At 44.6% G+C, this 26,270-nt stretch overlaps 2 protein-coding genes and 1 non-coding gene across 19 annotated transcripts in view; 1 reads left to right on the top strand and 2 right to left on the bottom strand.

Annotated features, from left to right (window-relative positions):
• Nucleotides 1–23,356, top strand: part of Pigb (phosphatidylinositol glycan anchor biosynthesis, class B) — a 33,840-nt gene extending 10,484 nt beyond the window's left edge. Inside the window, exons 7-13 of one of the 2 annotated variants that reach the window (XM_063265549.1) lie at nt 6,378–6,429; nt 7,125–7,336; nt 8,103–8,167; nt 11,247–11,460; nt 11,549–11,729; nt 12,801–18,191; nt 22,117–23,356. In XM_063265549.1, coding sequence (XP_063121619.1) covers nt 6,378–6,429; nt 7,125–7,336; nt 8,103–8,167; nt 11,247–11,460; nt 11,549–11,729; nt 12,801–12,944 — 868 coding nt within the window. In that variant the 3' untranslated portion in view covers nt 12,945–18,191; nt 22,117–23,356. Of the gene's footprint in view, nt 1–6,377; nt 6,430–7,124; nt 7,337–8,102; nt 8,168–11,246; nt 11,461–11,548; nt 11,730–12,800; nt 18,192–22,116 lie in introns of those variants that run through there. The other variant, NM_001108166.3, reaches the window with a different exon arrangement.
• Ccpg1 (cell cycle progression 1) overlaps nt 12,758–26,270 on the bottom strand; it is a 32,406-nt gene continuing 18,893 nt past the window's right edge. For 3 of the 16 annotated variants that reach the window (XM_039081758.2, XM_006243341.4, XM_063265782.1), the window contains 4 exons: nt 24,503–24,754; nt 19,330–19,451; nt 16,222–17,290; nt 13,103–13,789 (listed from right to left, as the gene is read on the bottom strand). In XM_039081758.2, the coding sequence (XP_038937686.1) occupies nt 13,761–13,789; nt 16,222–17,290; nt 19,330–19,451; nt 24,503–24,754 (1,472 nt within the window). In that variant the 3' untranslated portion in view covers nt 13,103–13,760. Of the gene's footprint in view, nt 13,790–15,158; nt 17,291–19,329; nt 19,452–22,593; nt 22,621–24,502; nt 24,755–26,270 lie in introns of those variants that run through there. The other 13 variants (XM_006243332.5, XM_006243337.5, XM_063265778.1 and 10 more) reach the window with 10 other exon arrangements.
• Nucleotides 25,261–25,344, bottom strand: Mir628 (microRNA 628). Its single transcript, NR_032749.1, has one exon. It is a non-coding gene; the product is annotated as a microRNA 628 (primary transcript).

The raw sequence follows: 26,270 nt of genomic DNA, 5'->3' as shown, positions 1-26,270 counted from the left end.
GAAAATCATGTTGCTTTTTCTTATTTACTTGTTCATTCATTTGTTTTTGAGACGGGGTCTTGTGGGTCCGAGTTCCTCCCTGCAGTTGGGCTTGGAGGCTGGGGAGGCGAAGCCAGGGAGTTTGACTGTACTTACCCCAAGCTGCTACTGGGTGTGTTCCGGGCTTTAGGGAAGCTCTCTTGGGGTGGGAAATGCAGTCTGAGATGTGGGAAAACCTGAAGCTTGTATTCCCTGACTTTGGTGGGCCTCCAGTCGCTGCTGGAGGACTGCACATTAGGGAAGCTCTCTTGGGGTGGGAAATGCAGTCTGAGATGTGGGAAAACCTGAAGCTTGTATTCCCTGACTTTGGTGGGCCTCCAGTCGCTGCTGGAGGACTGCACAGAGAAGTCGGGAACAAAAGTATGGGGGAGAAGGGGTCCCCAGGCCTGTGATGGAAGAGGCCCTCGAGCTGAGGAGGCCAGGGCCCCAGGGCTGGGGGCAAGAGAGCACCAGCTTAGCTCAGTTGTCATTGTCCTTAGCTTGGTGGTGGTTGAGGCTGGGAGTGCAGAGAGGCCTTCTACGGAAGGGAGGCTTAGGTAGGAGAAGGCCCTCTCCATGCTCCCAAGGACAGTGATAGAGACAGTCCTCAGTTCCAAACTGGTTTTTTTTTTTGTTCATCGTGGAAAATGGATGCCTGCCTACTTCGAAGGGTGGACCCGAGCTTAAATACCCTTTGCAGAGAGGAATGTCTGGGAAGGGGAGCTTATTGGCTAAACCCTCAGGGCCTCTAGGTGCCTCATTAGCATGAAGAACTCTGTTCTTGGCCTACATGACCACAGGTCGTGTTTCCTTCTGTGGTAAGTGTTCCAGGCCAGGAATCTGGCAGGGAGCAGGGAGGCGCCTACCATCCCAGGTGTTTACCACGGAGTTTCCAGAGTCTCAGACCTGCTCTACCTTACCAAGCTTTCCTGGCATGGTTGACTGTCCCACAGCCCCTCCTTTTCGTTTTAATAAAGGTGTCATTGGAGTGACTGTCTAGTGTTATTTGTAGTGAAATTTACATGGGCGGAAGCATCAAAATAAAACACAACCTAAGCCCGAGGGGTAGTGAGGGGTGGGGGCTAGGGAGACAAGGGATTTTTTAACCAATTAATTGTTCAGTAGATTGTACAGTTTGTGAGGGTGTTAACATCAGTTTTAAGCATTTGCTTAATCTATATAGACATCATTTTCCCCTACTTTCATGTAAATTCCTCCAAGTTCCGTAGCCATTTGACCTTGGCAGGGAGTTCGTCTGTCACTGGACGGTCTTGGGAGTCTTCTGCCAGTTGAGGTGTCTGGATGGCTTCACTGCCCCAGGCAGGTCCAAGGAGAAGGCTGGGCAGCGCTGTCTTTTTTTTTTTTTTTTTTGGTGGGGGTGGGGGTGGGGAGGGATAAACCAGTAGAGAAGCAGAGCCCCAGTAGAGGGATGCCTGTGCCTGCGTAGGGTGGGTAATGTGTGTTAAGCCTGTAGTACTTTGCATGGGAGTTCATTGTGATCTGTTGTTATGGTCCTAGAAAGAGCAAGGGTGTTTGAGGCTTTTAGTCCTGGAAGGCATCCTTTAAGTTGAGAGTTACCTGTGTTGTATTAGGGAAGAGTTGAGGATTTATCTGCTTTGGATGGCTGAGGAGGAAAATAACACGTTAATTATGTATCTGGGATAGGCAGTAACAGCTTGTCTGCAAAAGGAAATTGGTTCTTAATTTAGGATTGAATAATAGTTATCAGCATAGTTGGTTTGACCTGTGAGAGTAGATTAAATATGATTTTTGAAACTTAAAAGAAATTTTAAACAAATTGAAAAAAATTCGGACAATTTTAGGACAAAAATTAGGACAATACTAGGGAAGAAAATAAAAGTTTAAAGAAGCATGAAAAATTTGGGTTAAAAGTCATGATGAACATTGTTTTAGGTGTTCCTGTTAGACTGAAAATTTTTGGGATAAGGGTTTCAGGTGTGTTTTTCTGAATTCTCAGCAAGATCTTATCGTCTTTGGGGGCAGGTAGGGTGGGACCTTTCTCCTAGGTGGAGAGGGAGGGGTCTGCTGTCACTCCTATAGGCAGAACCAGAGTGAGTGAGACAGCACCCATAGCTGTGCTCTGTCTCTTCTAGCCGCACCGTCAACGGCCCAGGGCCCAGGGCTCCTCATGGACGCCAGTTGCTGGTCTGTGCACCAGACGCTATCTGCTAACCACAGAGGTCTATGGCGAGCCCCTGAGGGAGCATTCAAGCCAAGGGGAAAGGGTGCAAGGGCCTAGAAGGCAAGCAGGTCTGTTTTTAGGTCTGCACCATGGAGCGGTGGGCAGCTGGGCTGTTGCTGGGACCGCCGCTGGAATCGAGGCCTGGGTTCAGGCTGGCAGGCGGGGGAAGGTAGAGAGCTCTAGGCATGTGCTGCGGTCTGGAACTGGAGAGAGGAGGCTCATCACTGCTGTAGCAGGACGAGTTTAGTCCAAAATTAGATTTGGAGAGTGTAACTAAGAATCAAAGGGGTGGGTAACCAGGAGCAGAGGCAAAGGATTAAGGTGATGAGAGCAAGGGGAGTGGGTATCGGGAGAGAGGGAGAAAGGCGTCAGGGAGAGACAGAGAGAAAAGCCTGAGTCTTCTGAGCAAGTGTCAGTGGTCTGTTTAATCTGCAGTTCGGATGTGGGACTGAGTAGGTCGCTAACTCGGTATGCTTCACCAGGGCAAGCTAACCACAGAGGTCTATGCGCGAGCCCCTGAGGGAGCATTCAAGCCAAGGCGAAAGGGTGCAAGCAGGGAGGGAAAGTGCAACTGCAGCCACTCTGGTGTTGCTACTGACCCTGTTGCCAATATTGCTTCCAGATGTTGAGCTATCTGCATTGAGCCGAGCTAGCAGACGGTTGGCCAGCAAGGGAGGTGCAGGGGACTTTCTGGCAGCAGAAGCTTTGAGAAGGCGTTCTTATGTTCTTCTCACCTTTACTCCTTCTGGATAGGATCTTTCTATACAGTTTTGGGGCGGGTTGGGGTCTGACAGCAGGCGCTTCCTATTGGCTTGGTCTGAGGTGTTCTGGATGCCTCATCTGCATGTGGAGGGGCTCAGGGGTTGCTGACCCTACATGACTGATGGTCTCAACTCTCTAAGGTGGGGGGTGGGTGCTGTGGCTACCTGACAGGGGCCTGGTATCTGGAGCAGGTGAAACTCCTACTGTCCCTTTGGGCCCTGGGGCTTCCACTCCACCTCAATCTTACCAGGCTTCTTCTCCCAGTCCACTGCCCTGCCCCACAAGTCTCATTGCGCAGACCTGCCTCTATTTTCTGAATGCTGGCAGTAAACCTGTGTCCCACAAGTCCCAGCCTGTTTTGTCTTGTTTTTGAGACAACTTTACCACAAAGCTTTGGCTGGCCTTGAACTCAGACCCCTCCCTCCATCTCCCAAGTTCTAGAATGGCCTTGAACCAGCATGCTGAACTATCTTAGAAAAAAAATGCTGAGAGGGCTGGAGAGGCGGCTCAGCGGTTAAAAGTACTGATTGCTCTTCCAGAGGTCCTAAGATCAATTCCTAGTAACTACATGGTGGCTCACAACCATCTATAATGGGGTCCGATGCTTTCGTCTGGTGTATCTGGAGACAGCAACAGTGTAGTCACATACAATAAATAAATAAATCTTTAAAAAAGAAAAAAAGTTGAACCTACTTCCCACCATAAGTTAGAAGAAAATCTCCAAGAAAAACATAGATCTCACTGTAAATGTAAAACACCAGCATCTCTGCCAGGCTGACAGCGACTTCCATGACCAGAGCTTCCCCAGGCAGAACAGAAAACTTTTGAAAATACATTTGAGTGGTTAAGGACCTTTGTGCTGGAGATATGGCTCAATGACAGACTACTTACACACTGACCCCAGCACTGCACAAAACAAAAGTTAAGGACGTTTTGCCTTTCACTGTGAAGAGAGTGGAAGGGCAAGCTATGGACCAAATCTTCAACGTATTGATCAATCAAACCTCATGTCCAGAGAGGACACAAAACAGAAAACTGTAAGAATAGGGTGACTTGAAACAAACCATGAAAAACCCTACCAGCTACTTCAAGTAATATCCAGTTTGGGAGCTGGACTCACAGTGGTTTTTTTTTTTTTTTTTTTTTTTTTGGTTCTTTTTTTCGGAGCTGGGGACCGAACCCAGGGCCTTGCGCTTCCTAGGTAAGCGCTCTACCACTGAGCTAAATCCCCAGCCCCCACAGTGGTTTTTAAAAAACAAAAACAGGCAGTTGTTGCTCCTGCAAAGGATCCAGGGTTAGTTCTTGGCACCCACACAGAATTCCGACTGTCCAGAACTTCAGTCCCAGGGGATCCAACACCTTCTTCTGTTGGGGTTGGTTGGTTTTTTGAGACAGGGTTTCTCCCACAGCCCTGGCTATTATGGAATCAACACCCTTTTAAACCTCTGAGGGCACCAATCACTTGTGTGGTGCAGATACATACACACAAAACACTAATACACCTATATAAACCTAAAAAAAAACCCAAAAAACAGATTGCCACTATATCTAAAGGTGTTCATCGTACAGGATGTGGTATATGCCTTTAACCACAGTACCAGGAGGCAGAGGCAGGTGGATCTCTGTGAGTTGCAGGCCAACCAGGGTCACATAGTAAGACTCAGTCCCAAAGCAAACCAGAAATATGCTCAGCTGCGCTCAGTGACTCTCTGCTTGTTTATCACACACAAGACCTTGGGCTCAGTACATTTCAAGAGACAAACCAAGGCCAGGCATGGTGGTACATGCCTTTAATCCCAGTACTCGAGGCAGAGGTGAGGTCCAGGCCCGCCTGGTCTACAAAGTGAGTCCAGGCCAGCCAGAGCTATTACACAAAGAAATCCTGTCTCTAAAAACAAAAGATAAAAATAAAAAAGAGAAAGAACAATAAATCACATAAAATACCCCTTATAATCAAAATGAAATGAAGTTAGATAATTAGCAAACAAAAAAAGGTCAATATATAAAAGCGAAAAGACATATTCATGGCCTACAAATCCAAGAAGAAATCGTAAGGCAGAAGAAATGAGACACTATCACTCAAGAGGCTGAGGCCGGAGGGAAACGTCCAAGGCCAACAACAGCAAAACCCCAGAGCCCATTCTGCCGCCCTACACCTTCTTCTCCGTGCCGCCTGCATAGTTCAGGCTGTTGTTCTGATTTTTACCAAGTGTTTTTACTCTTTGTAGTTACTCTAACTCATTTCCTTACCTAATCAAATCATAGCCATCCTCTAAGCCTGCAGATTTCTGATGATCACCATTTTGGAAAACGAAATTGGTTGCTTATCCTAGTGATATGTCTACTTAACACAAGTGCATACTATGAACACTTACATTTGTATGATTTGGTCCAGCATGGTGGCCAACACTTTTAATCCCAGCAGCACTCAGGAGGCAGAGGCAGGTGGATCTGAGTCTGAGGCCAGCTGCTCTACAGAGTGAGTTCTGGTACAGCCAGGGCTGCCCACATAGAGACCTTATCTCAAAGACAAAAACAAAACAAAATTATACAGTTGTGGCTCCTTGTTACCTCTCTGTTGCTGTGATCAAACACTAACCAAAACCAACTTGGGGAGGAAAGGGCTGATTACAGCTTACAAATTGCATCCATTACTCAGGGAGGCCAAGGCAGGAACCTGGAGAGATAGACTGAAGAAAGGAAACTTCTAAGGAATGCTGCTTCCTGCCTGGCTTCCTCTGGCCTGCTCAGCTGCCTTTCTTTCACAGCCTGGCCTATGGGCCCAATGATGGTTCCGCCCACAGTGGGCTGGGCACTACTTCATCAGCTAATAGCTAAGAAAATGCCACACAGATGTGCCATAGACAACCGTGGAGACAATTCCTCAACTGAGGTTCTCTCGGGTGTGAAAAGTTGACAACTCATGGAAACTGACACTGTCTGCTGCCAGTGTTCTAAAAAACTAAAAACGGAGTATCCTAAAACAGAATAAAAGCGGTGTGACAATTCACCCACATTAGACATGAACTGCAGCACACACAGGAAGCCAGCCCAATCCTAGAAGCATGATGCCAATGAAACTTCCAGCAGCCCTGAGAGCAGGGCAGCTTATCTCTTGTAATATACTTGGAGCACAGGCCCCTAGCCAACTACAGTCAGGACTTTTTAAACCCCGAGAACTGCGAAACAGTATCTATATTTCTATGTTGACAGATTATCCGAGAATAGAAACAATAGTGGGTTTTGTTGTTTGCTTAAGTGCGTCTTCTCATCTGGTTTACCCAGAGCTGCTGAGCTGGTCAAGCGTTTTTACAGCGGCACTGGTACAACGGCAGTGGCCTGGAGTTAGCTCAGCAGGTTCAAATATGAGTCATTGTTCCACTTTGTTTTTCAGATTCATTACCTTCAGTTTGTCTCTGATAATTGATCGTATCTTTTTTGGCCAAGTAAGTAAAATTAGATTAAGCTAAATTATGCTATTTTAACCATTAACTACTGCTCTGCATCCTCAAGCCAGACTTTCAGCGTTTTTGTATTGAATCTGGCTGTGGTGGCCCATGCTCCTCCGTGTAGTGGCCACAACTGTAACCCCCACACCGAGGAGGAGCCCCTAATTGCTGGAGTCCCAGCATCCACATTGGAACTGCTCACAACCGCCTAAAACTGCAGGATCCCTTCTCAGCTCAAAGAGCAATTAGGCATGAGGGCACGTGTTCAAGTGCATGCACACACCCAATTAAAGAAAAATCAGTTTAAAAAATTCTTTTCTAATTGGATGTAAAACAAAAATATGTGTGATTATTCATAATTTTTGAGATTTACCTTAAATCTTAAAAACTTAGCAGTTTACAAATTAACACTATCAAATACTTAGAAAAACAAGTTACTAACCAGGGCGGTGGTGGCCCACACCTTTAATCCCAGCATTTGGGAAACAGTGGGAGGGGAAACGAAAGAAAGGGGGGTGGTGAGAAAAGACAAACAAGTTATTAAAGGAACTCATGCCATTATGCAGACTTACTAAAGACTACCTGAGTTTTTGGATTAAATTCTTATTTAATGTTATAATTCTGTCAAATACTATAAAGCCCTAATCAGTTTTTGATACTAACTTAATTTTTTTCTCTTTCACTTATGCCAGTGGACGCTGGTCCAGTTTAACTTTTTGAAATTTAACGTGCTGCAGAACTTGGGGACATTTTATGGCTCTCACCCATGGCACTGGTACTTCAGTCAAGGGTTTCCAGTTGTCCTGGGGACCCACTTACCCTTCTTCATTCACGGTTGCTTCCTGGCCCCTAGGAGGCTCAACATACTGCTGCTGGCCGTGCTGTGGACACTGCTAGTGTACAGGTAAGACTTTGTTCAGTCGGGCGAATGTTTAAATGTTACTAAGAGATTCTGAAACTACTGAGAAGTTCTCTCTTAGGATCTAGCAGTAGAAATTATGTCAGATGAAAGCACTTATGTGCTGCTCAGGATTGAGTCCTATTCTTACATCCGTCTGACTGTGAAATAAAAATGAGGGGGTTGGGGATTTAGCTTATCGGTAGAGCGCTTGCCTAGCAAGCGCAAGGCCCTGGGTTCGGTCCCCAGCTCTGAAAAAAAAATTTAAATTAAAGAAAAATGAGGAACTGGTGAGATGGCTCAGCAGGCAGAGGCACCTCCCACCATACCTGAGGACAAGCAGTGTCACCAGGATCCACATGGTAGGAGACTACTGACACCCACAAGTCCTGGTCCTCTGATCTCCACGTGTGCACAATGGTGTGTGCACCCCACCCACAACACACATGCAAACATTTTAAAACATTTTAAAGAAATGTATTCTTATTCCAGATTTAAGTCATATTACTTAATTGAATAGGTAATATAATTTTTTTCTAAGTGTATTCTGTACATTATAATTCCCCTCTGACATTATTATTTAACACATAATCACATTCTATTTAAAAAGGAGTCTGATTCCTGAGTCTGATACATGGTATAATGCCATGTAACAAATAAAAAAGAATTCAGTGACAAATACTTGAAAAATGAACAGATTGTATAGTTTAAATACATTAATTTCTCATACTAATGTAAAATTAATGTTTTGTCTTAATATCTTTTATTATAGCATGTTGGGCCACAAAGAATTCAGATTTATCTATCCAGTTTTACCATTTTGCATGGTGTTCTGTGGTAAGTATTTTTGGTTAATAAAGAGTAGCTAAGTGAAGCCAGACTTGACAGCACTGCTGTAATCCCAGCCCAGGGGAGGAAAAGGCAGGAGGATCAACCACAAGTCGGGGTGGACTGGGCTTCAACAGCAAGATCCTGTCTCAAAACAGCAATAAAACATTAAGAGTCTGTCGATGCCTAAGGAGCTATTTACTTCGAACTAGGCTCAATGAAAACTTCCCTAAACTATTACTGCAGTATTTTCTTTTTTGTAATCTAATGACCTATGGGTTTCTGTTGTCTGGTTATAGAGACAGAGCTGACTTAGAGCTCTCTCTGAGGCCAGACCTGAACTCAAGGGCCAGCCATCCTCTTGCCTCAACCCAAGTGCTTGGATCACAGATGTGAGCCACTCTGCCTAGCCCCTAAATGACATTTTTCTGTATTATAGAAGATAAAAGAATGATCCACTGGACAGTCTACTCTTTTGCCAGGGTAGGAGGTAAGACAGAGTCTGGCTGGCCTGAAACACCCATGCAGCATTCTCACTATGTCAGAGGCTGGACTTGAACTCCAGACTACCCTGCCTAAGCTTATCCAGCAGTGTGATAGGATGACAGGCTTGCTGTACTATGCAGCTCTCCTTAGAATTATTGAGTCTTTCCCAAACTCTTCAAATCTAAGCCTTATTCCATTCTTGTGACCTATTTTAACCTGTTTCATGTAATGCCACTGCCAGCCACGGCTGTGTAGTAGTGACTTTTAATGCCACTAATTCTCATGAGCCACATCTTAGCCATGCTCACTCACAGTGACTGGGCGGAGCACTGGCAGGGCTGTGTGGGCCAGGCTAGCTGTATGTCGAAGTACATCCACTCCGGAGCCTTCTCACTGCCCATGGGTCAGATGGGGCTTCTTACGCAGTACTTTCAGGATTCCGAGAGAAGAGTGGGAGGATAGGAGGCCTGGGCCTGAAATATACAGGAATATACAGGGTCTTTCACCAGTCTTTGGGTCACGGCAAATCAAAAGCCAGGCCAGATTCAAGAGGTGATTAAAACCCAAGGTTTTTCAGTCTCTAGACTCTAGCCAGATGCCCTCAATGTCCTCTAAGGCTAAGTCTGGATAACAGCATCTAAGTTCCTCATAGTGTGCTCTGTACCTTGGTTTCTGACCTAATAGCCAATGCTGAGGTGCTGATGTACTGCCAACCAGTATTCCACATCACTGGTTTATTCCCAGCCAGCAGAGACCTTGCATCCCACTGAAGAGTGCTGGTTCTGAGTTCCGATCCGCCTGTCAACATTACTTATGCACTGCTTCAACACAGATTCTGTGTTCTAAGGCCAGGGAAAGTGGTGCCTGTCTGCACTCCAGCAGCCGAGGCCAGAGGACTGCTGGTTAAGGACAGCCTGGGTTACATGAGTGGCAAGATCCTGTGACAAGGAAAAAATTGCAAACTCCAAAACAACACATCAGCAGGTGTGGTGTAATCCTTGCGCTTGGGAGGTAGATAGAGACTGAAGAAACCAGAATTCCAGACCATCTTAGTGAGACCTGGGAGGATGAATTCTAGGGATCCAACTCAGGCTTGTGTGGCAAGACCTTTCCCCACTTGCTGGCACCCCTCCCAGTCCTCTTCCCTGGAAGCCACTGCTTCAACCAGAAGATCTTGCTAAGTTGCCCAGGCTAGCCTCAAACTTTCGCCCCTCTTGCCTCCACCTCCCTACTAGGTGGGATTACTGGGATCACAGACTAGATATTCTCCAGTTAATTTCAGTGTCTGATGTTCACAATTCCGCCACAAGATCTTTCTTGAAAGATTCAGTATTGAGGTTGTGGTCAGTGAAAATACAGCCTATTTCCTTAAGACAACTGCAATCTAAACTTGCTGGTACCTCTGCCTGTGCAGAGGGTAAGATATAGGTCAGCCTTGCCCTTTGTCCTCCTCTACTGGTTCTCCAGCTAAAGAAACTACCCCTTTCCTTTTCTCATGTAAACACCATAACTGACTTAACAGCCTTCCTTCCCAGCAATGTTTAAAAATGTAGAGATTAAGTGACCGAACATACTAGAGAAGGTAATCGGGGGGGGGGGGGGGGGTCCTTGACCTTTGCTTTTTTTTCTTTCCCCCAAGTCAGGGCTTCTCTGTATAACCCTACCGTCCTGAACTCACCAGGCTGCCCTTGAACTCAGAACTCCACCTGCCTCTGATGTGTCACCAGAGACCTTGGGTTTGTGTTCTGTTTTTAGAAGTCCTTGCCACGTGCAGCACAGGAGATGGAATTACTAAGTGAAAGCTCAGGGCTTCCCACCCTCTCCACAGTGTGAGCCACCTTGGTAAATCACTGCTGGAGAAGACTGGTTGTTCTAACTACTCGACAGAACCTAAAGCCCATGCCAGTAAGGTGACCAGTGCATTTATCAGCACATAACTGTAAGCCCAGTACTTGAGAGGCTGGAGTTTGAAGCCAGCTTGGGCTACACAGTAAAACCCCATTCCAAATCCCACAAAACCCACAGGCATACTAAGAGCTAGTTCACATAGAATGGTTTGTATTCTGTGAGATGGAAGCCAAGGCAGCACCCTGGCACTTGGCACAGCCCTTCTTAGGACCAGACAACAGGAGCAAAGCGGGCACTTGAAATGATGCTTATGAGAACTCCATCTCCACATTACATGCAAATAAAAATGCCTACTGGGTGGTGGCATCTAACCGGGTAGGACTGAACAAGCAGTATTGCTCCCTGTTAAGAAAATCATGAATCTTAGTCCGGGCTAGCTGTTTCACTATGTCCTTCCAACTGTCCTGGAATCATTCAAATTTCAGAAATCCCGTTGGAAATCTTAGGATGTCAGGTCCCTCGGAGACTTAGACTACAAGTTAAGAATGAACTGCTATTGTCCACACCGTGCCTTTGACTAGAAGGCTAGACCCTGCCTGAGTGCAGTGTGGTGAGTGGTCAGGAGTTGACTCGCTTACTGCCTGTTTGACACACAGTCCCACTGCTTCTGTCTGCCTGGGGAATTATACAAATGCACTTGCTGATAGCAGGAAGCGAGCGCCTGTGCCTCACTGACCCATCCTTCTCCATGCAGGCTACTCGCTAGCCCACCTGAAGGCATGGAGGAAGGCAGCTCTGAGCTTCCTGCTCTTGTCAAATGTGCTGCTGGCACTCTACACTGGCCTAGTTCATCAGAGAGGCACGCTGGACGTCATGAGTCACATTCAGAAAGTCTGCCCCAGAGGCCCTGACCCAGCTCCGGCCTCAGTATTCATCATGATGCCCTGCCACTCCACGCCTTACTACAGGTGAGGAAGGCAGTTCTGCCTGGGGTCAAGGTCAGCCTGAAAGGACAGAAACTTGGGGTGTTTAACTCTTTTGACCTTTTTTCCACAGCCATGTTCACTGCCCACTGTCCATGCGGTTTCTCCAGTGTCCCCCAGACTTGACTGGAAAAACTCAGTATCTTGATGAAGCAGATACGTTCTACTTAAACCCCTTAGGCTGGTTACAACAAGAGTTTCACAGCAATGTGTCACTCCCCACTCACTTGGTCACCTTCAATGTTCTGGAGAAGGTATGTCAACTTGAAATAGTCAGCTCAGTGTTTTCATTAAGAGTCTGCTTCACTGACCCCTCTCATCCCCTGTATGAGTTAGTTCTCTAATGGCAGAAGTGGCATGTGGCAGAGGAGGCACGGTGCTGGGTGGGGACAGCTCCCCAGTTGCAGCTGGACGTGAGCCCGCCTGGCCTGTGGAACAGCATGTAATAAAGGGGAACGCCCTGGTTCAGGCTGCTCTCTTCTTCTCTTTATGCACACTGGACCACGGGCCACAGGAACGTGCCATCCACGTTCAGGGAAGGTCTTCCCTCAAGTCTTAAAAACTTACAAACTTAGGAAACGTGCTTCATTGCTCCCTGTCCTGTTTCCTCATGTGTATGTGTAGCCAAGTTTCTTACATACATGTGGAAAGGCCAGAGGTTCAAGTCGACCAATGTGGCTTCCTGTCTCTTTCCACCTCATTCTCTGAGCCTGATCTCTCACTAAACATAACAACTATGGCTGGCCACAGCCCCCCAAATCCGATCTCTGTCACACTCCAATGACCCACTATTAGCGACAGGTATGTGCCACCATGTCTGGGTTTACTTTTTGAGACAGGGTCTCACAATGTAGCCCTGGCTGTTCTGGAACTCACAGACTCCATCTGCCTCTGCCTCCCAAGTGCTAGGTAGGACTTAAGGCATCTGAACTCAGAGCCTCGTGCTTGGTCAGGAACCAGGTGACCAAATGAGCCATCTCTTCTGCCCACCCTAAGGCTGGCCTCAAACTCATAGCGATGTGCCTGCTTCTGCCTCTTGAGTGCTGGGATGAAAGGAATATGACAACTGCCTGGCCTAATAGTTTCTTAATCCAGTAAAGTTGACAAAACGTAATGATTCCAACCCCCATCCTCCATAATTGATCTCTTTTCCCGAGTACAATCACCCTGTTCTGTAACTCGCTAGTAGGATTATCTGCCGCAGTTGCTGCTTTCACCAGAAATTTTGCTTTGAGAAGGAAAAAGTCACAAAAGAAAAACTGTAATTGGCAACTCTAGAATTCCTTGAAATCGCACTTGGCAAACATGCCTTTATTTACTTGCAGGAGATCCATGCCTTCCTCACCTCAGGGAACTATGAGAGGACTGCTACTTTCTTCCACACTCATTGGCCAGAGCGTCGAACTGGCAGTCACATACATGTCTACGAGCGGAGGTTAACCAGCAGAGTCAGCACAGGAGGGAACTGAACTGTGAGGACTTCTGCAGAGACGTTGGCATAACTGAGAGAAACTGCAGGTGACTCGTGACATGAGGGGAAGCCACTGGGGACAGATGTACCATACACTGTCCTGAGGCATTCTCAGGGAACATTTAATTCGGCGCCAGACTTGAGAGAGACCTTTAGTTTTCCTCATGGTGCAGTTTATTGATTCTTCCATAGTATTCAGGTGTGCAAGAGTTCACAAGACAAGCCAGCAAGCTCTTCACAAGCCAACAGGCTCTTGAACCCACAGAAGAGACAAAAGCATGAGAGTAGAAAACGTTAGAGCGGAGTCCCACCTCAGCTTAAGCCCTGCTGCACACCCACACACGGCACTGACTGCCCTGTGTGAGCCAAGCTTGCTCTAAGCTCAGCTACTCAAACCCAGCCTTGTTTCATGCACACAATGTCTCATGCCTGGCTTCCTGAAAACTACTGGTTTGTTTGTTTTTTTTTTCCCAGAGCAAAAAAAAAAAAAAGTTTTTGTTTTTAATAAACCTAAGCTACAGGAAAATGCAAGTTAGTAAGCTTTGCTTTTGCATAATATAAAGACAGTCACGGGGAGTTCATCCTAATTTCAACATCAAAAGAAGTAGAAAGCATCCACATCTCTTAACTTCCTAACTTAACTTAATCACGAATCAGTACTTAGGGTCAAAAGGTAACTGGCCCAGTTCTATCTCGAGATTTGCCGTGTGTCTTCCATTAGCGCGACCGTATTTATACCATTTACCTTCCCTTTTACAAGGCTGTGGATGAAGGTGCTTCTGCTCTTGTTTTCGGTGCCTGGAGTTTTCAATATTTACCATACGTTGCTTTTTATCAGGTCGACTGAAAGTAGTAAACAAATTTTTTATCTATGTTAGAGTTCAGTTGTCTAAAAGTAAAAATAACAATGTTTTTCTCCATTAACCTATCTGAACACTGCAGAGATAAAATGTAAAATAAAATCCTATTATAATACCAGGGGAGAGGGATATTACTTCAACACTGAAGAAAAAAGGATAGGCGTCAATACGCCTGCACTGGCTGGAAGGGGGGACCTAGCAGGGGATGAGGAGCAGGAATGTAACAATAAAATAATGAGGTGTTTCCATTATCACTCCAGTAAGAACAACCAGTCTCGTCTCCATTGGCTTTATCCCTCAGCTGAGATGAATACACATCTTGCAACACAGTCTCCAACTCTCCCCCTCCTCCGACAAGTGCAGCGAGCAGGCACTGCTCTCTTCACACTCTGCCAGCAGGCTTCTCCACTGCTTTACATGAAGACCTGTGTGCCAGCACCCTGCAGTCCTCAGCTCTAAGCACCTGTCTTGACATCTCTGGGCTCTTGTCACTCTGCACTCGTCTTGATTAGCCTTTTCTATAACCAGCACAGATGTTGGTGTCCCCTACCCTAGACCTTCCAGTGGGGACTGACTTACTACCAACCCATCCTCTCCCAAGAATGTCAACAGATATCTCCAAAATCAATTTGCTTCCGGTTCCTCTTGCTTAGGACTTCCTTCTGGTATTCTGAGTAATATCAATAGCCAACTGTGAAGTCATTTCAGATACACCCACAACACTTACTTTCTACTTTCCTTACACAAGATATAACTGTCTCACTTTGTGAGTTGTTTAAAATGTATCTTGTCTGCTCCTCACCACCTTCGATGACTTCATTCAGATTCCCATCAGCTTCTCATGTGCAGACCAGCACAGTTGGCTGCATACCTTGCCAATTGACCCTCGTGCTGCTGCCAGTCATCTAAAGGGCTAGGCATCATCCCACCCAGTAACAAGATCCTCCAGAAATTCTCCCTCTCACAAGAAAGATAACTCAGGACAAAAATGGAGACCTTCCTGGTTCACCCCAGCTCACCTGTTTCTGCAAAGTAGTAGGTCTTCATTTCTCCATGCCTTTGCAAATGACCTTCTATTCCAGGAAGGACCCTCCTCTAACCAAGTACTAACCCTCACTTCTCTTCCAAAAGCTAGTTTCAAAGCACGCTTCAATGCAAGGTTACTTCAACCATGAAGATTTTCCAACCATCTCTAGGCTACCTGCGGCCACTACACCTTCATGCCTCTCCCTGCACATCTAGCCCTTGAACAGCAAGGAGTTGTTTACGTTTCCGCAAAGCAGCCTCCAACACTGCTCATTAAAGCACCAGAGATCTGCTTCAAGAACTGAAGACATCAGAAACCAGTCTCATTATTTTATAGGCACATTGCATTTATTATGAAGACGGAACTTGACTCTCAGAGTAACAGACATTTACAGTTACAGAAGGAAAGGCTGAAGGACAACGACACAGTCTTGAAGAACATTGTGGGGCTGTGTGGCTCTGAGCACCCAGCACCCTTCTCAGGAGTAAGGCTGCACTGAGTGCTCCTGAACTCAACGAAACTGACAGTGACTGCAGGTAGGCAGCTCCACATGACCTGGGCTTTACGTTAAAGTCTTTGTTTCTAGCTTCCTAAGTCAAAGATTAAAAGTAAATAATTTCACCTAATTATATAAACTATACTGAAAGAAGCTAGATTGGCTCAATTAAGTTTATATACCCTTAGGGGTTGGGGATTTAGCTCAGTGGTAGAGCGCTTGCCTAGGAAGCGCAAGGCCCTGGGTTCGGTCCCCAGCTCCGAAAAAAAAGAACCAAAAAAAAAAAAAAAAGTTTATATACCCTTTAATTTTTAATCATTTGTTCAAGTCTAAGTGATTGACATGGATTTTTTTTCAGTTTGCAATAGTTATAATTTTAAAACTCTGTCTTTCAATTTATTCTGAATTTCATTGTCAATAAAGCTTGTCTCTTATAAACAGTAACCTTCCAAGAAGCTCAAAGTATTAAAAAATAAAATAAAATGCTATTATGCATTTTATCATTAACTGTATCATTGTTAGAAGCTATTATAATAACATGGTTTTATGTAAACCGACCTGGGTCCGAATGGAAGGGCGAAAACGTGCCCAAAGTGTCTATATATACATCCGTCCAACTTCTCCAAATTGTCATCCTCTACTTGATACTCCTTTATGCTCTTAAGGTAACCTTTCACATCATCAACAAAGTCGGCGAAGGGCTTCTGGTCATGTCTAAAGACACCGTTCAGGAAAAACGGACTGATGAACTGATCCAGTTCTTTCCAGTGGTGAAAAGTATCCAGTTCATTCAGTAAATACCAGTGAATCAGCTGTTTAAAGTCATTCATCCTAACAGGACCCGCTTGATTAACAGGGCTAATGGATTCCTGTCCAGCACATTCAAACATACCTGAACAAACCTTTCTGGTGGAATGGGTGCCTCTGCAGTCAAACTTGGCCTTGTATGTATATGAATTTGTAGTTTGTCTAATTTCTTCAGAATGACTGGGCTTTTCTCTCCCTCTGTCCCTCTGTGCGGAAGGGCCTCTGCAATTCTGGTTTTGGTCTGGTGCCTCCCGCTCTGAGTATGAAGAATAACTGTAAGCTGTTCTTGGCTTCTCAGTTGCTTCTTCTTTTGAAGCCCTGAATCTCTTACTTCCCTTTTCATCAAAGATATTCTTGGTAGTATCTTTGAAATGTCGAAAAGTAGATTTGACTGAATCTGAGAACTTTTTCAGATTTTCCTTCACAGCTTCTTTTGCCTGCTTGATTTTTTCTTTATGATGTCTTACAAACTCCTTGGTAGAATTCTTCATAGCATCAAATGTTTCCTTAACTGTCCCCAGAAATGTCTCCTTGGACTTGCTCTTCACCCTGTGGCTTCCTTTGCTTCCTCTCTTCCTCCCGTCCGCCTCCTGCTTTCCATGTTGATCCTTTGCCTCAACATACAGTCTCTCCCACAAATCAGAGCGCTGCTGCTCAAAGCTGAGCTTCTGCTCCAGCTCAGCAAGCCTCTGCTGTAAGAGCACAATTTCCTTCTCTCCCCTTTGCACACTAGGAGAATCTGCATGGCCCTGTGCCTGGCGAGGGGCTAACTGCTCCAGTTCTGCCCGCAGAGCCATTGCTGTGAGCCGTTCTCTCTCCAGGTCCCTTTTCAGCACCCTTGCTTCCTCCAAGAGAGTCACCCTTTCATTAAGGAAGCTATTTGTTTTCTGTTTTTCCACTTCTAAGTACCGCTTAAGAACCTGGTTCTCTCTAACTAACTGAGTACTTGTGCCTTTATCTTCCAACAATCTAATCTGCTCCTTTAGTTGCCGTAACTCTTCCTGTAATGAAGACAGGGTTTTCTCTTCCTTCTCCAGAGATAGTCTTAAATACTTATTTTCTGCAGCAAGGTTGTTGTTCTGAGTTTCAAAGGTAACCTTTTCTGATTCGGTAGTGGTCCAACACCTCTCAAGGTTTTCTTTCGATGACTGGGTCTTTTTTTTGAAAGAGAAAAGAAATATTAAGTGCTTGGAAAGTTCAATCTGAATCTTTATCATGTAACAACCCTACCCTTTAGTGCTCCTCTCTCTCTCTCGCTGTCTCTCTCTCTCTCTCTCTCTCTCTCTCTCTCTCTCTCTCTCTCTGTGTGTGTGTGTGTGTATGTATATGGCCATGTGCACAAATCCTTTGGGTATATAAATGCTCAATGCTACTTGCCATATATTCAAGAGGCTTCTCCTTCTTAAAAAGTGAAATAGAGGGCTGGAGAGATGGCTCAGCGGTTAAGAGCACCCGACTGCTCTTCCAGAGGTCATGAGTTCAATTCCCAGCAACCACATGGTGGCTCACAACCATCTGTAAAGAGATCTGATGCCCTCTTCTGGTGTATCTGAAGACAGCTACAGTGTACTTATATATAATAAATAAATAAATCTTTAAAAAAAAAAAAAAAGTGAAATAGAAAGTAAAAGTGTCACGTGGCGAGAATGAGGAGCAGACAGGTACCTAAAATCAAGAACTCTGTTGAGGAAGGAGAATTCAAACAAGAACAAGTGGGCAAATCCCATTCATGTCTAACAGCCTACTAGCAAGCAGACTCAAAGCCCCAGAGTCCGTGCGCAGTGCTGCATACAGACACACCATTGGATCACACCCATTTCTAAGCTAGAAAAGCAAGGCAAGCCCTTCCATCTTCTTACTACAGTAGCTGTCCTATGGAGTTTAGAGAACTAACATTTTATTCTATTTATTCCTTTATTTTCAGAAAGGGCCTCTCTACATCACCCTGGCTGACCTGTTACTCATTCTGTGGACCAGATTAGCTTCAAACTCAGAGAGCTGGTTGCCTCTGTCCCAGCAACTGAAAGATTTTAAAGTTAGCTGCACTTGCCTTCTGTAAGTAAACCCACAATCAGCCATTTGTATATTTGCATCCCCCGGTCCCAGACTCACTGCTGATAATAAAAAGATACTCAGAAGGCAGTGTGACCTGCCAGCACCCTTTAGTCCCAGCACTAGGGGAAGAAAAGGCTGCTGGGTGTCGTACAGAATCTCATGGAGACCTCTGTACACGGAGGCAGCCTGAATCCCAGGAACACAGTTAAATACTTTCCCAAGTCCAAGTAAACTTGAATTCAGAAACAAACAAAGTAAGTAATTGAGTTTTACAACACGAGAAACAACGGAAATAGTTGTTTCCCCTAACTCATTAATCTTTAGAAAAAGGGAGGGAGGGAGGGAGGAAAGGTTTAAAAGATGGCTCTGCTGTCAGAGGTGCCTGCTGTCGTGCCTGATGACCTGAGCTGGATTCCGTAGGACCAGCATGGTGTGTCACAGAGAACTGATTCCTAAAAGTGATTTTTCTGATCTCCACATTTGTGCCGTGCATGCAAAATATTTCATATGCACATACATACATAGATCAATTTTTAAAAAATCTTTGAAGTTAGATATTTGGAATCCAATTAGATCTGCTAGCCTTGCAAAGTTACTTAGGGTATCTAAACCTCTTTCTGTTTATAAAATGAAAAGATCCACTGCTTTACTCATACGAGTGCCAGAGAGGTAGGTTACATGACATGTGACAATGTGAGGAACAGGTATAAAGGTACGAAACAACTTAACATTATTCTTCGCTTTTTTACTACATTTGTTTGTGTGTAGGTGTACATGTGGAGGTCAGTGGATAGCTAGTGGTTGTAGGAGTCTGTGCTCTCCTGTCACCACTTAAGACCTGGCAGCAAGTGTCTTTCCTTGCTGGCCCTTCTCTCTCCTCCACGACTCCTCACTGTAACGACACCTAACCACCTCACTGCTGCTTTCTACTTTTCTTTTTCTCTTTGGCTTTCTGAGGCAGGGTGTCGCTAATTAGCACAGGCTCGTTTTGAACTTGGCCTGATTCATACTGCCTCGGTTCTCAAGTGCCAGGATAGGATTACAGTGTTCATGTGCCCTCACACCTAGCTCAATTATTTCCACATTATTTACTATAAGTTATTTTTCAATGAATGCTTAATTAATACATAATACACACCTTGAAATCTAGAGCACATTCTTGTTCCTGCTGGCATTGGAAAAGATAGTCCTTCACACTGTTCAGCTCATCTTCGTGGACCTTTCTGCCTAACTGCTGACGCTTCTGAATCTGGATTGTGCCTGAAAGGAAAAACCATCATAGGGATAACATACTGCCACTCCTCAGAAATGCAGCGCACACTCAGCCTACTCTAGCTCCTTAGCTCGGGCAAGGGCATTCTTCACTCTAAAAACATTCACGGTGTCATTCCTCAAGCAGCAGTGGATGCTCGGGCATAGGACAAGCAGGTTAATGATGTCTGCTAATTCATTCAGCACACACAGGCACATTTACCACCCTTACTAGTTCACTACCCTTCCAAAGAAAACCAAAGGCCACTCTATCCAACCCCCAAAAAACCACTTCTCATCTTGCTATACTGACAGCACTCAGCTTTAAAATCACTGAAGTAAAGTGTTTCAACCTCTTTAAACAGGAAAATAAGCTGCCAGTGGAGTTCCTTTCCTACAGGTTGAGTCGAAGAAAAATGAAAATGTATGTTTCTTAATAATTTGCCTACTGGCTACAACTCAAGCACTAGAATATAACACGGGAAGTGCCTAATTATGAACACCCATCAGTCTCAAAGTCACATTTCTATATTTTTTTTTTTTTTTGGAGACAAGGTCTTAGGTCATCTAGGATAGAGTCCAACTCCCTATCCTAGACTTTACCTTTACCTGAAGATGACCTTGAACTCCTGATTCTCCTGCCTCCACTTTGTTTTTTGTTTTTTGTTTTTTTTTTGTTCTTTTTTTTGGAGCTGGGGACCGAACCCAGGGCCTTGCGCTTCCTAGGTAAGTGCTCTACCACTGAGCTAAATCCCCAGCCCCCACTTTGTTTTTTTTGAGACAGGGTTTTTCTATGTAACAGTTCAGGCTGTCCTGGAACTTATTCGTAGACCAGGCTGGACTTGAACTCACAGAGCTCCACCAGCTTCTGTCTCCTGAGTGCTGGATTAAAGGTGTGTACAACCACTACCTGGCAAAGAGGGGTTCTGTTTGTTTGTTTTTGAGATTGAGCCTCTTACACACTGGACTCTAACTATGAAGCAGAGAACGACTGTGAACTTCTGTACCTACCTCTAGAGTACTAGGATTGCACCAATTCCTAGTTTTTATGTTGAGCCGAGGCTGGAAACCAGGACTTTGTGCATGCTAGACAAACACTCTACTAACAGAGCGACATCCCTTCTACTTTTTAAATACTAAGGTTACTTTTTAATAAAACTACATATACTATTTTGGGGGAGGGACATGTATGCCATGACACAAATGTGGAGGTCAGGAGAACTTACAGGAGTTGGACCCCACCTTTCCCATGTAGCTCTCAGGGATCGACCTCAGCCATCAGGCTGGAAAGGAGCACCCTTACACTGAGCTATCTTATAGGCCCGCACAGCCAGACATGTTAAGATCTCTGCGATAGGGCAGGGGCAGTGGAAGAGCCTCTAACTACAAAGCCCTCTGGTTATCACTCAGAATTAGGACAATTCCTTCAGATTTGACCTTAAATTCAAAATGTTCTTTTGCCAAGACAAGCTGCATGCTCCTGCTACATGTATCACACATGTGGGAAAAAACTCACACCACTAAACCAAAAAGCACATCTGGCAACTAGTGGGCATACTAGTACAGCAGAAGTTTAAACAGGATGTGACATCCTTTTTAATTCCTTCTACAGGTCTTGAAACCCACTTTTGAACATCACTTAACAATCTCGGAATGGGGATTCAGCTAGGGGTAAAGGCCTAGCACATCATCTAGCTACTTCATTGTCTGGCAGGCTCTTCCACTTAAGAACCATTTCCTTCCAATATGAAGCAGACAGCACACTTCCTGAATTTTTGACAATCTAAAAATCTAGGCTGGAAACCCCCAGTTCCCTTACTGGTCTAACCTCTTCATCACTTTACTCTAATCCCCAATGCCTTCAGCACCAGTTTATAGGTTACAAAATTCACAGCAGTCCCAGCTGATCTCTAGCTTCTCTTACATTTACCTTTTTCTTTTCACTTTTTTTTCTTTCTTTTTTTTTTTTTTTTTTTTTTCCGGAGCTGAGGACCGAACCCAGGGCCTTGTACTTGCTAGGCAAGCGCTCTACCACTGAGCTAAATCCCCAACCCCCTTTTCACTGTTTTTTAACTATTGATTTCAGTTGCTTCATAAATCAAACTTTCTCACTCAGTTAGCATCCTAAATTGTGCTCAAACAGCAGAAGATGGCATGAGATCCCATTACAGATGGTTGTGAGCCACCATGTGGTTGCTGGGAATTGAACTCATGACCTCTGGAAAAGCAGTCAGTGCTCTTAACCACTGAGCCATCTCTCCAGCCCCCTTAAAAACATCTTTTATCTATCATCTAGGTAATTTTTGTTTCCAAAAGGGGTTATAGAATTTCCTGGAATGGTCTACTTTCCCTCCTGCCTGTCATAGACTTACTAAAAGCCCATTCAAGGTTGACTGAGTAAACTGATATAGTCATGGACTTCAATGCCATTCTGTGCTGTGTAACGTCTCATCTAGTTAAAGTTACATTCTCAGAACTGCTGGACAACCTGTCTTCACCTACCTAAGCAAGAGAAGCACTTCAAACATGAACTTGGTGTTAGCTTTCTTACAGATTATTATCTTCTTTGCTAATTATCCTTTTTTAAAAGTTCAGATGCACTTTTAGAATGTGAATCATGTCAAACAGCTAGAGTACACTGTGCCACTATCTTTTGCTTTCTTTTCTCGTACAGGCAGGAAACCTCACTGTTATATGGAGCCAAAGCTGGCCGCATTCTGAGCAGACTGTTATACCACAGGCTGCTAATGGATATACCACAGGCTGCTAATGGACACAGATATCAGAGAATGGATGTTAGCTTGGAGCTTCCTGCCCAGCACAGGCAGTGTCCTGCCCGTAGGTGAGAGCACTGAGAGGTCACTGAGTCAGGGCTTAGATTTATGTGTAACTCATTTATGTGCAATTCACATGCTGCATCATCCAGGATTCTCACACTGTATAAGCCTAAGATGAAAACATACAGGAAGAAGACAGTGTGTTAATTTTGTTAAACCTAGTAATCTTGGTTTTAAAAGGACTGTTCTAAACTGTACTTTCTAAAAAAAAATATTCCAAAGTCATGCAAATTCTGAGATTTTAGTGTGGTTTACATTAATATTAAAGTTAATAACCAACTCTTGGCTTTTAGTAAGAAAAAAAGACTTTAGACCTTTTCCCTTGTTTCCTTCATTTTTACCTGTAGGGGGGCAAAAATACACTCAAAAACATTGATAAAATGTGTGGCTTAAGAGTAAGTACTCAGCAGGACACACACAGGCAGGTCTCCTCATGGGCCCAAACCCCACCTCAAGCTGAACACAGAAAACATCATTCAGCAACTCAGACTTTAGCAAATATGGACCGCCCGGTCATTTTATCCCAATATCACACTCTATCAAATACCTTTACCACATTCAAAGAACATATTGTTGGTAAGAACTATTAAAACACAAAATTGAAGTATAGGTTATGTAGGCCAAGAAAAGGAATAAATCTAATGGTAGTTTATATAGGCAAAGTAAGATTTTTCAAGTTGCCAGGCATGATGGCGTAGACTTTTAGTCCAGCCCTTGGGTGGGAGAGGTAGATAGAGCTCTGGGAGTGTGAGACTAGTGAGCTGCTACACAATGAGTTCCAGGACAGCCAGGGCTATAGAGAGAGACCCTGTTTCAGACAACAGAAGAGCTGTGAACTAGACAAGGTTTAAGACACTGACTTATCAAGTATACTATACCTCTCTGGCCAGCTCACACGTCTATAATGTCAGCACTCCGGAAGCTGAGTCAGAGCTCAGCCTGGGTTACACAGTAAGATCCCGGTTTTAAAACCCTAGGTTTTAAAAACCTAGATAGATAGATAGATAGACAGACAGACAGACACACACACACACACACACACACACACACACACACACACACAGAGAGACAGACAGACAGATAGACAGAGGTAAGAGTAAGGTAAGGTAGGTAGGTAGGTAGGTAGGTAGGTAAGTAGGTAAGGTAGGTAGGTTAAGTAGGTAGGTAAGGTAGGTAGGTAGGTCAAGTAGCTAGGTAAGACAGGTAAGGGATGTAGGTAAGGTAGGTAAGGTAGGTAAGGTAGGAAGGTAGGTAAGGTAGATAAGGTAGGTAGATAGGTAGGTAGGTAGGTAAGGTAGGTAGATAAAAAAGATGTAAAGTACTGCTTCAAGATGTAAAGCCTGGAACAGAATTTGTAAACCAGTCTGACCTCAAACAAAACCCTCTGCCTGCCCCTGGGATTAAAGCCATTCAACACCATTCCCAGCATCTTCAGATATTTGTATTCATGTTTTGCCTGCACACATGTCTATGCACTATGTGCATGCAGTGCTCTAAAAGATCTGAAGAGGGCGGCTGGAATGGCAACTGCTCATGAAACAGCCAACATGTGGGTTAGGTGCAGGAGATTGAAACTGGGGCCTCTGGAAGAGCCAGCAGCCAGTGCTCTTAACCACTGAGCCATCTCTCAACCCCAACTTCACATTTTTAATCTCCAGTCTTCTTACTTTAAAAAAAAAAAAAAAAAAAAAAAAGCTGGGGGCTGGAGAGATGGCTCAGTGGTTAAGAGCACTGACTGCTCTTCCAGAGGTCCTGAGTTCAATTCCCAGCAACCACATGGTGACTCACAACCATCTGTAATGAGATCTGATGCTCTCTTCTGGTGTGTCTGAAGACAGTGACAGTATACTTATAAATAAATAAATCTTAAAAAAAAAAAAGAAAAGAAAATTCAGTCTTAAAAAAAAAAGCCACAAATATGTATGTTACTAGTCTTTATTTATACTTGAGATTCTGATGGAGGAAGATTATAGGTTAGAGAACCAGCCTGATCTTGTCTCAAAGAAAAAAAAAAAAAGGAATGTTAATGCTTTGTTTTGGAACAGGGTCTTGCTACAGTGCCCAGGCTAATCTCAAATTCCAAAGACTTAGCAATCCTTTTCTTCTGCTTCCTGAGTAAAGTAGCTGACTACAGGTACAGGCCACACACCCAGCCTTCTCATGCCATCTTGTCTTGCTGCTATATGCAAGTGGCTTCTACACAAAGTGTTTCCAAACACTCACCATAGAAATGTCCAAATCCCATGCTAATAGCAATCACCAAGGCCAGGATAATGCACTTGTTGAGACCACCACTAAAGTGGCGTTTACTTGTCTCCTTGGAGGGCTCATCTTCTGGTTCAGGGAGTAGAGGCTCCTCAGACTCTGAGATGGAAACGGTCTTCTTCCTGTTGCGGCGGCGTCTAGGGGCAGGGCTGGGCTCGTGGCTGGTGTCATCGCTACTGGATTCCTCATCACTATGCTGAGATGAAAAGACTAGTTTAAAAACAAAAATGTTGATATTTAAGTACACATTCTCAGAAAAGCCTTGCCAGTAAACATGACAATAATCAATTCTAGTCTTACATGCCCTTTAACATGAGAAAGCCAAAAAGAGAGACATAAACAAGAAAACGCTGTTATTTACCAAACACCAGAGCAAACACAGGTCAACTGTAGTCTGACAACTGCTACACCCTGCTTGCACCTAAACAGTCTCCTCGTGTAGACCTTTAAAGCCCTGCCCTTCCCTACCTCACAGTCTGCTACTTGAAGGGACAGGAAGTGTGTGTGTAAGAATCTCAGGGGTTCCACCCCACTGTGCAGGTCCAGAGCACCACAGTTCACACAGTTCCCGAAGTCAGAGAGCCCCTCCCCTCAACTGCCACTCTTTCTTTCTTTCTTTCTTTCTTTTTTTTTTTCTTTTTTTTCCCGGAGCTGGGGACCGAACCCAGGCCCTTGCGCTCGCTAGGCAAGCGCTCTTCCGCTGAGCTAAATCCCCAACCCCTCAACTGCCACTCTTACCAGAAGGTTATGAATTGCACCCTCTCGTAAATATGTCAGCATGAGGAAGCGACACAACAGCTCTCCCCTATGCTAAGGTACAGTCTCCCTGCTCCTTCACAGGAAGAAACAAAAACCGCACAAAAAAATCTCCAGTCCAGGAACAATCCCTTGGAGATGTTACTGAAGGCTTTTTGCACATGTTACTCCTTAATTGCATCCTTCAACAAATTATTGACAAGAACACTTGGTAATAATCTCTATAGGCCAGTTAGAAGAGAACATATGAACTTGAATTTAGCACAGAGCTCCAAAATGGCACACACTCATGCAACCAAAAATGCCAGTCTTTTAGAAAACAGGCTGTCCATGCCACAGAAAAGCTGGTGTCTACATCAGGCAATGCTTTCTAAAGACCAAGCGTGGAGAATGTAGTTTATGTTCACATGACAACAGAGACATCATTACTAAATGAACACATATCCTAACGTTTAGTGACATGGGAACCACTGGGGGGGGGGGGGGTCACTGTGTCATGCTCCTCATGCCCAGCATGTGTCTGGTTATTCTTGATCACTAGTTTTTCAAGATGCCATTTCGTCATCTGTGAGGTAGATGTCTTAGAGAAAGAGAAAGAAGGGAAGACTTAAACCAAGCATTACAGGATATAAATGTATCCAGATCACAGCTGGGATATTGAAGTAATACTTCCTGACAGAAGCACAATGAGTCAATGTAAAAGCAAACTTTTCTCCAAATCTCTTATAAATGCCTCCAAACCTACTATGCATACTGCCTTCATATCTATGAACAAACCACCCAGTAGATATTAATAGTCATCAACTACCTAATACCTCTATCTTTAACTCAGACATATAATGGTGGAAATATGTGGACTTCTAAATTTCCTGTGCATCAGGATTGGCCCCAATGTAACCAATGTAAGCAGCAAGCAATTCAAAGGCATGCAGCAAGCTTGGCCAGCCTGTTTGTGGGATCTTTTGGATCC

The sequence above is a fragment of the Rattus norvegicus genome, chromosome 8, assembly GCF_036323735.1.
Source record: "Rattus norvegicus strain BN/NHsdMcwi chromosome 8, GRCr8, whole genome shotgun sequence".
NCBI lineage: Eukaryota > Metazoa > Chordata > Mammalia > Rodentia > Muridae > Rattus > Rattus norvegicus.
The sequence above is the reverse complement of the archived record's forward strand: the minus strand, read 5'-3'. Positions and strand labels throughout refer to the sequence as shown.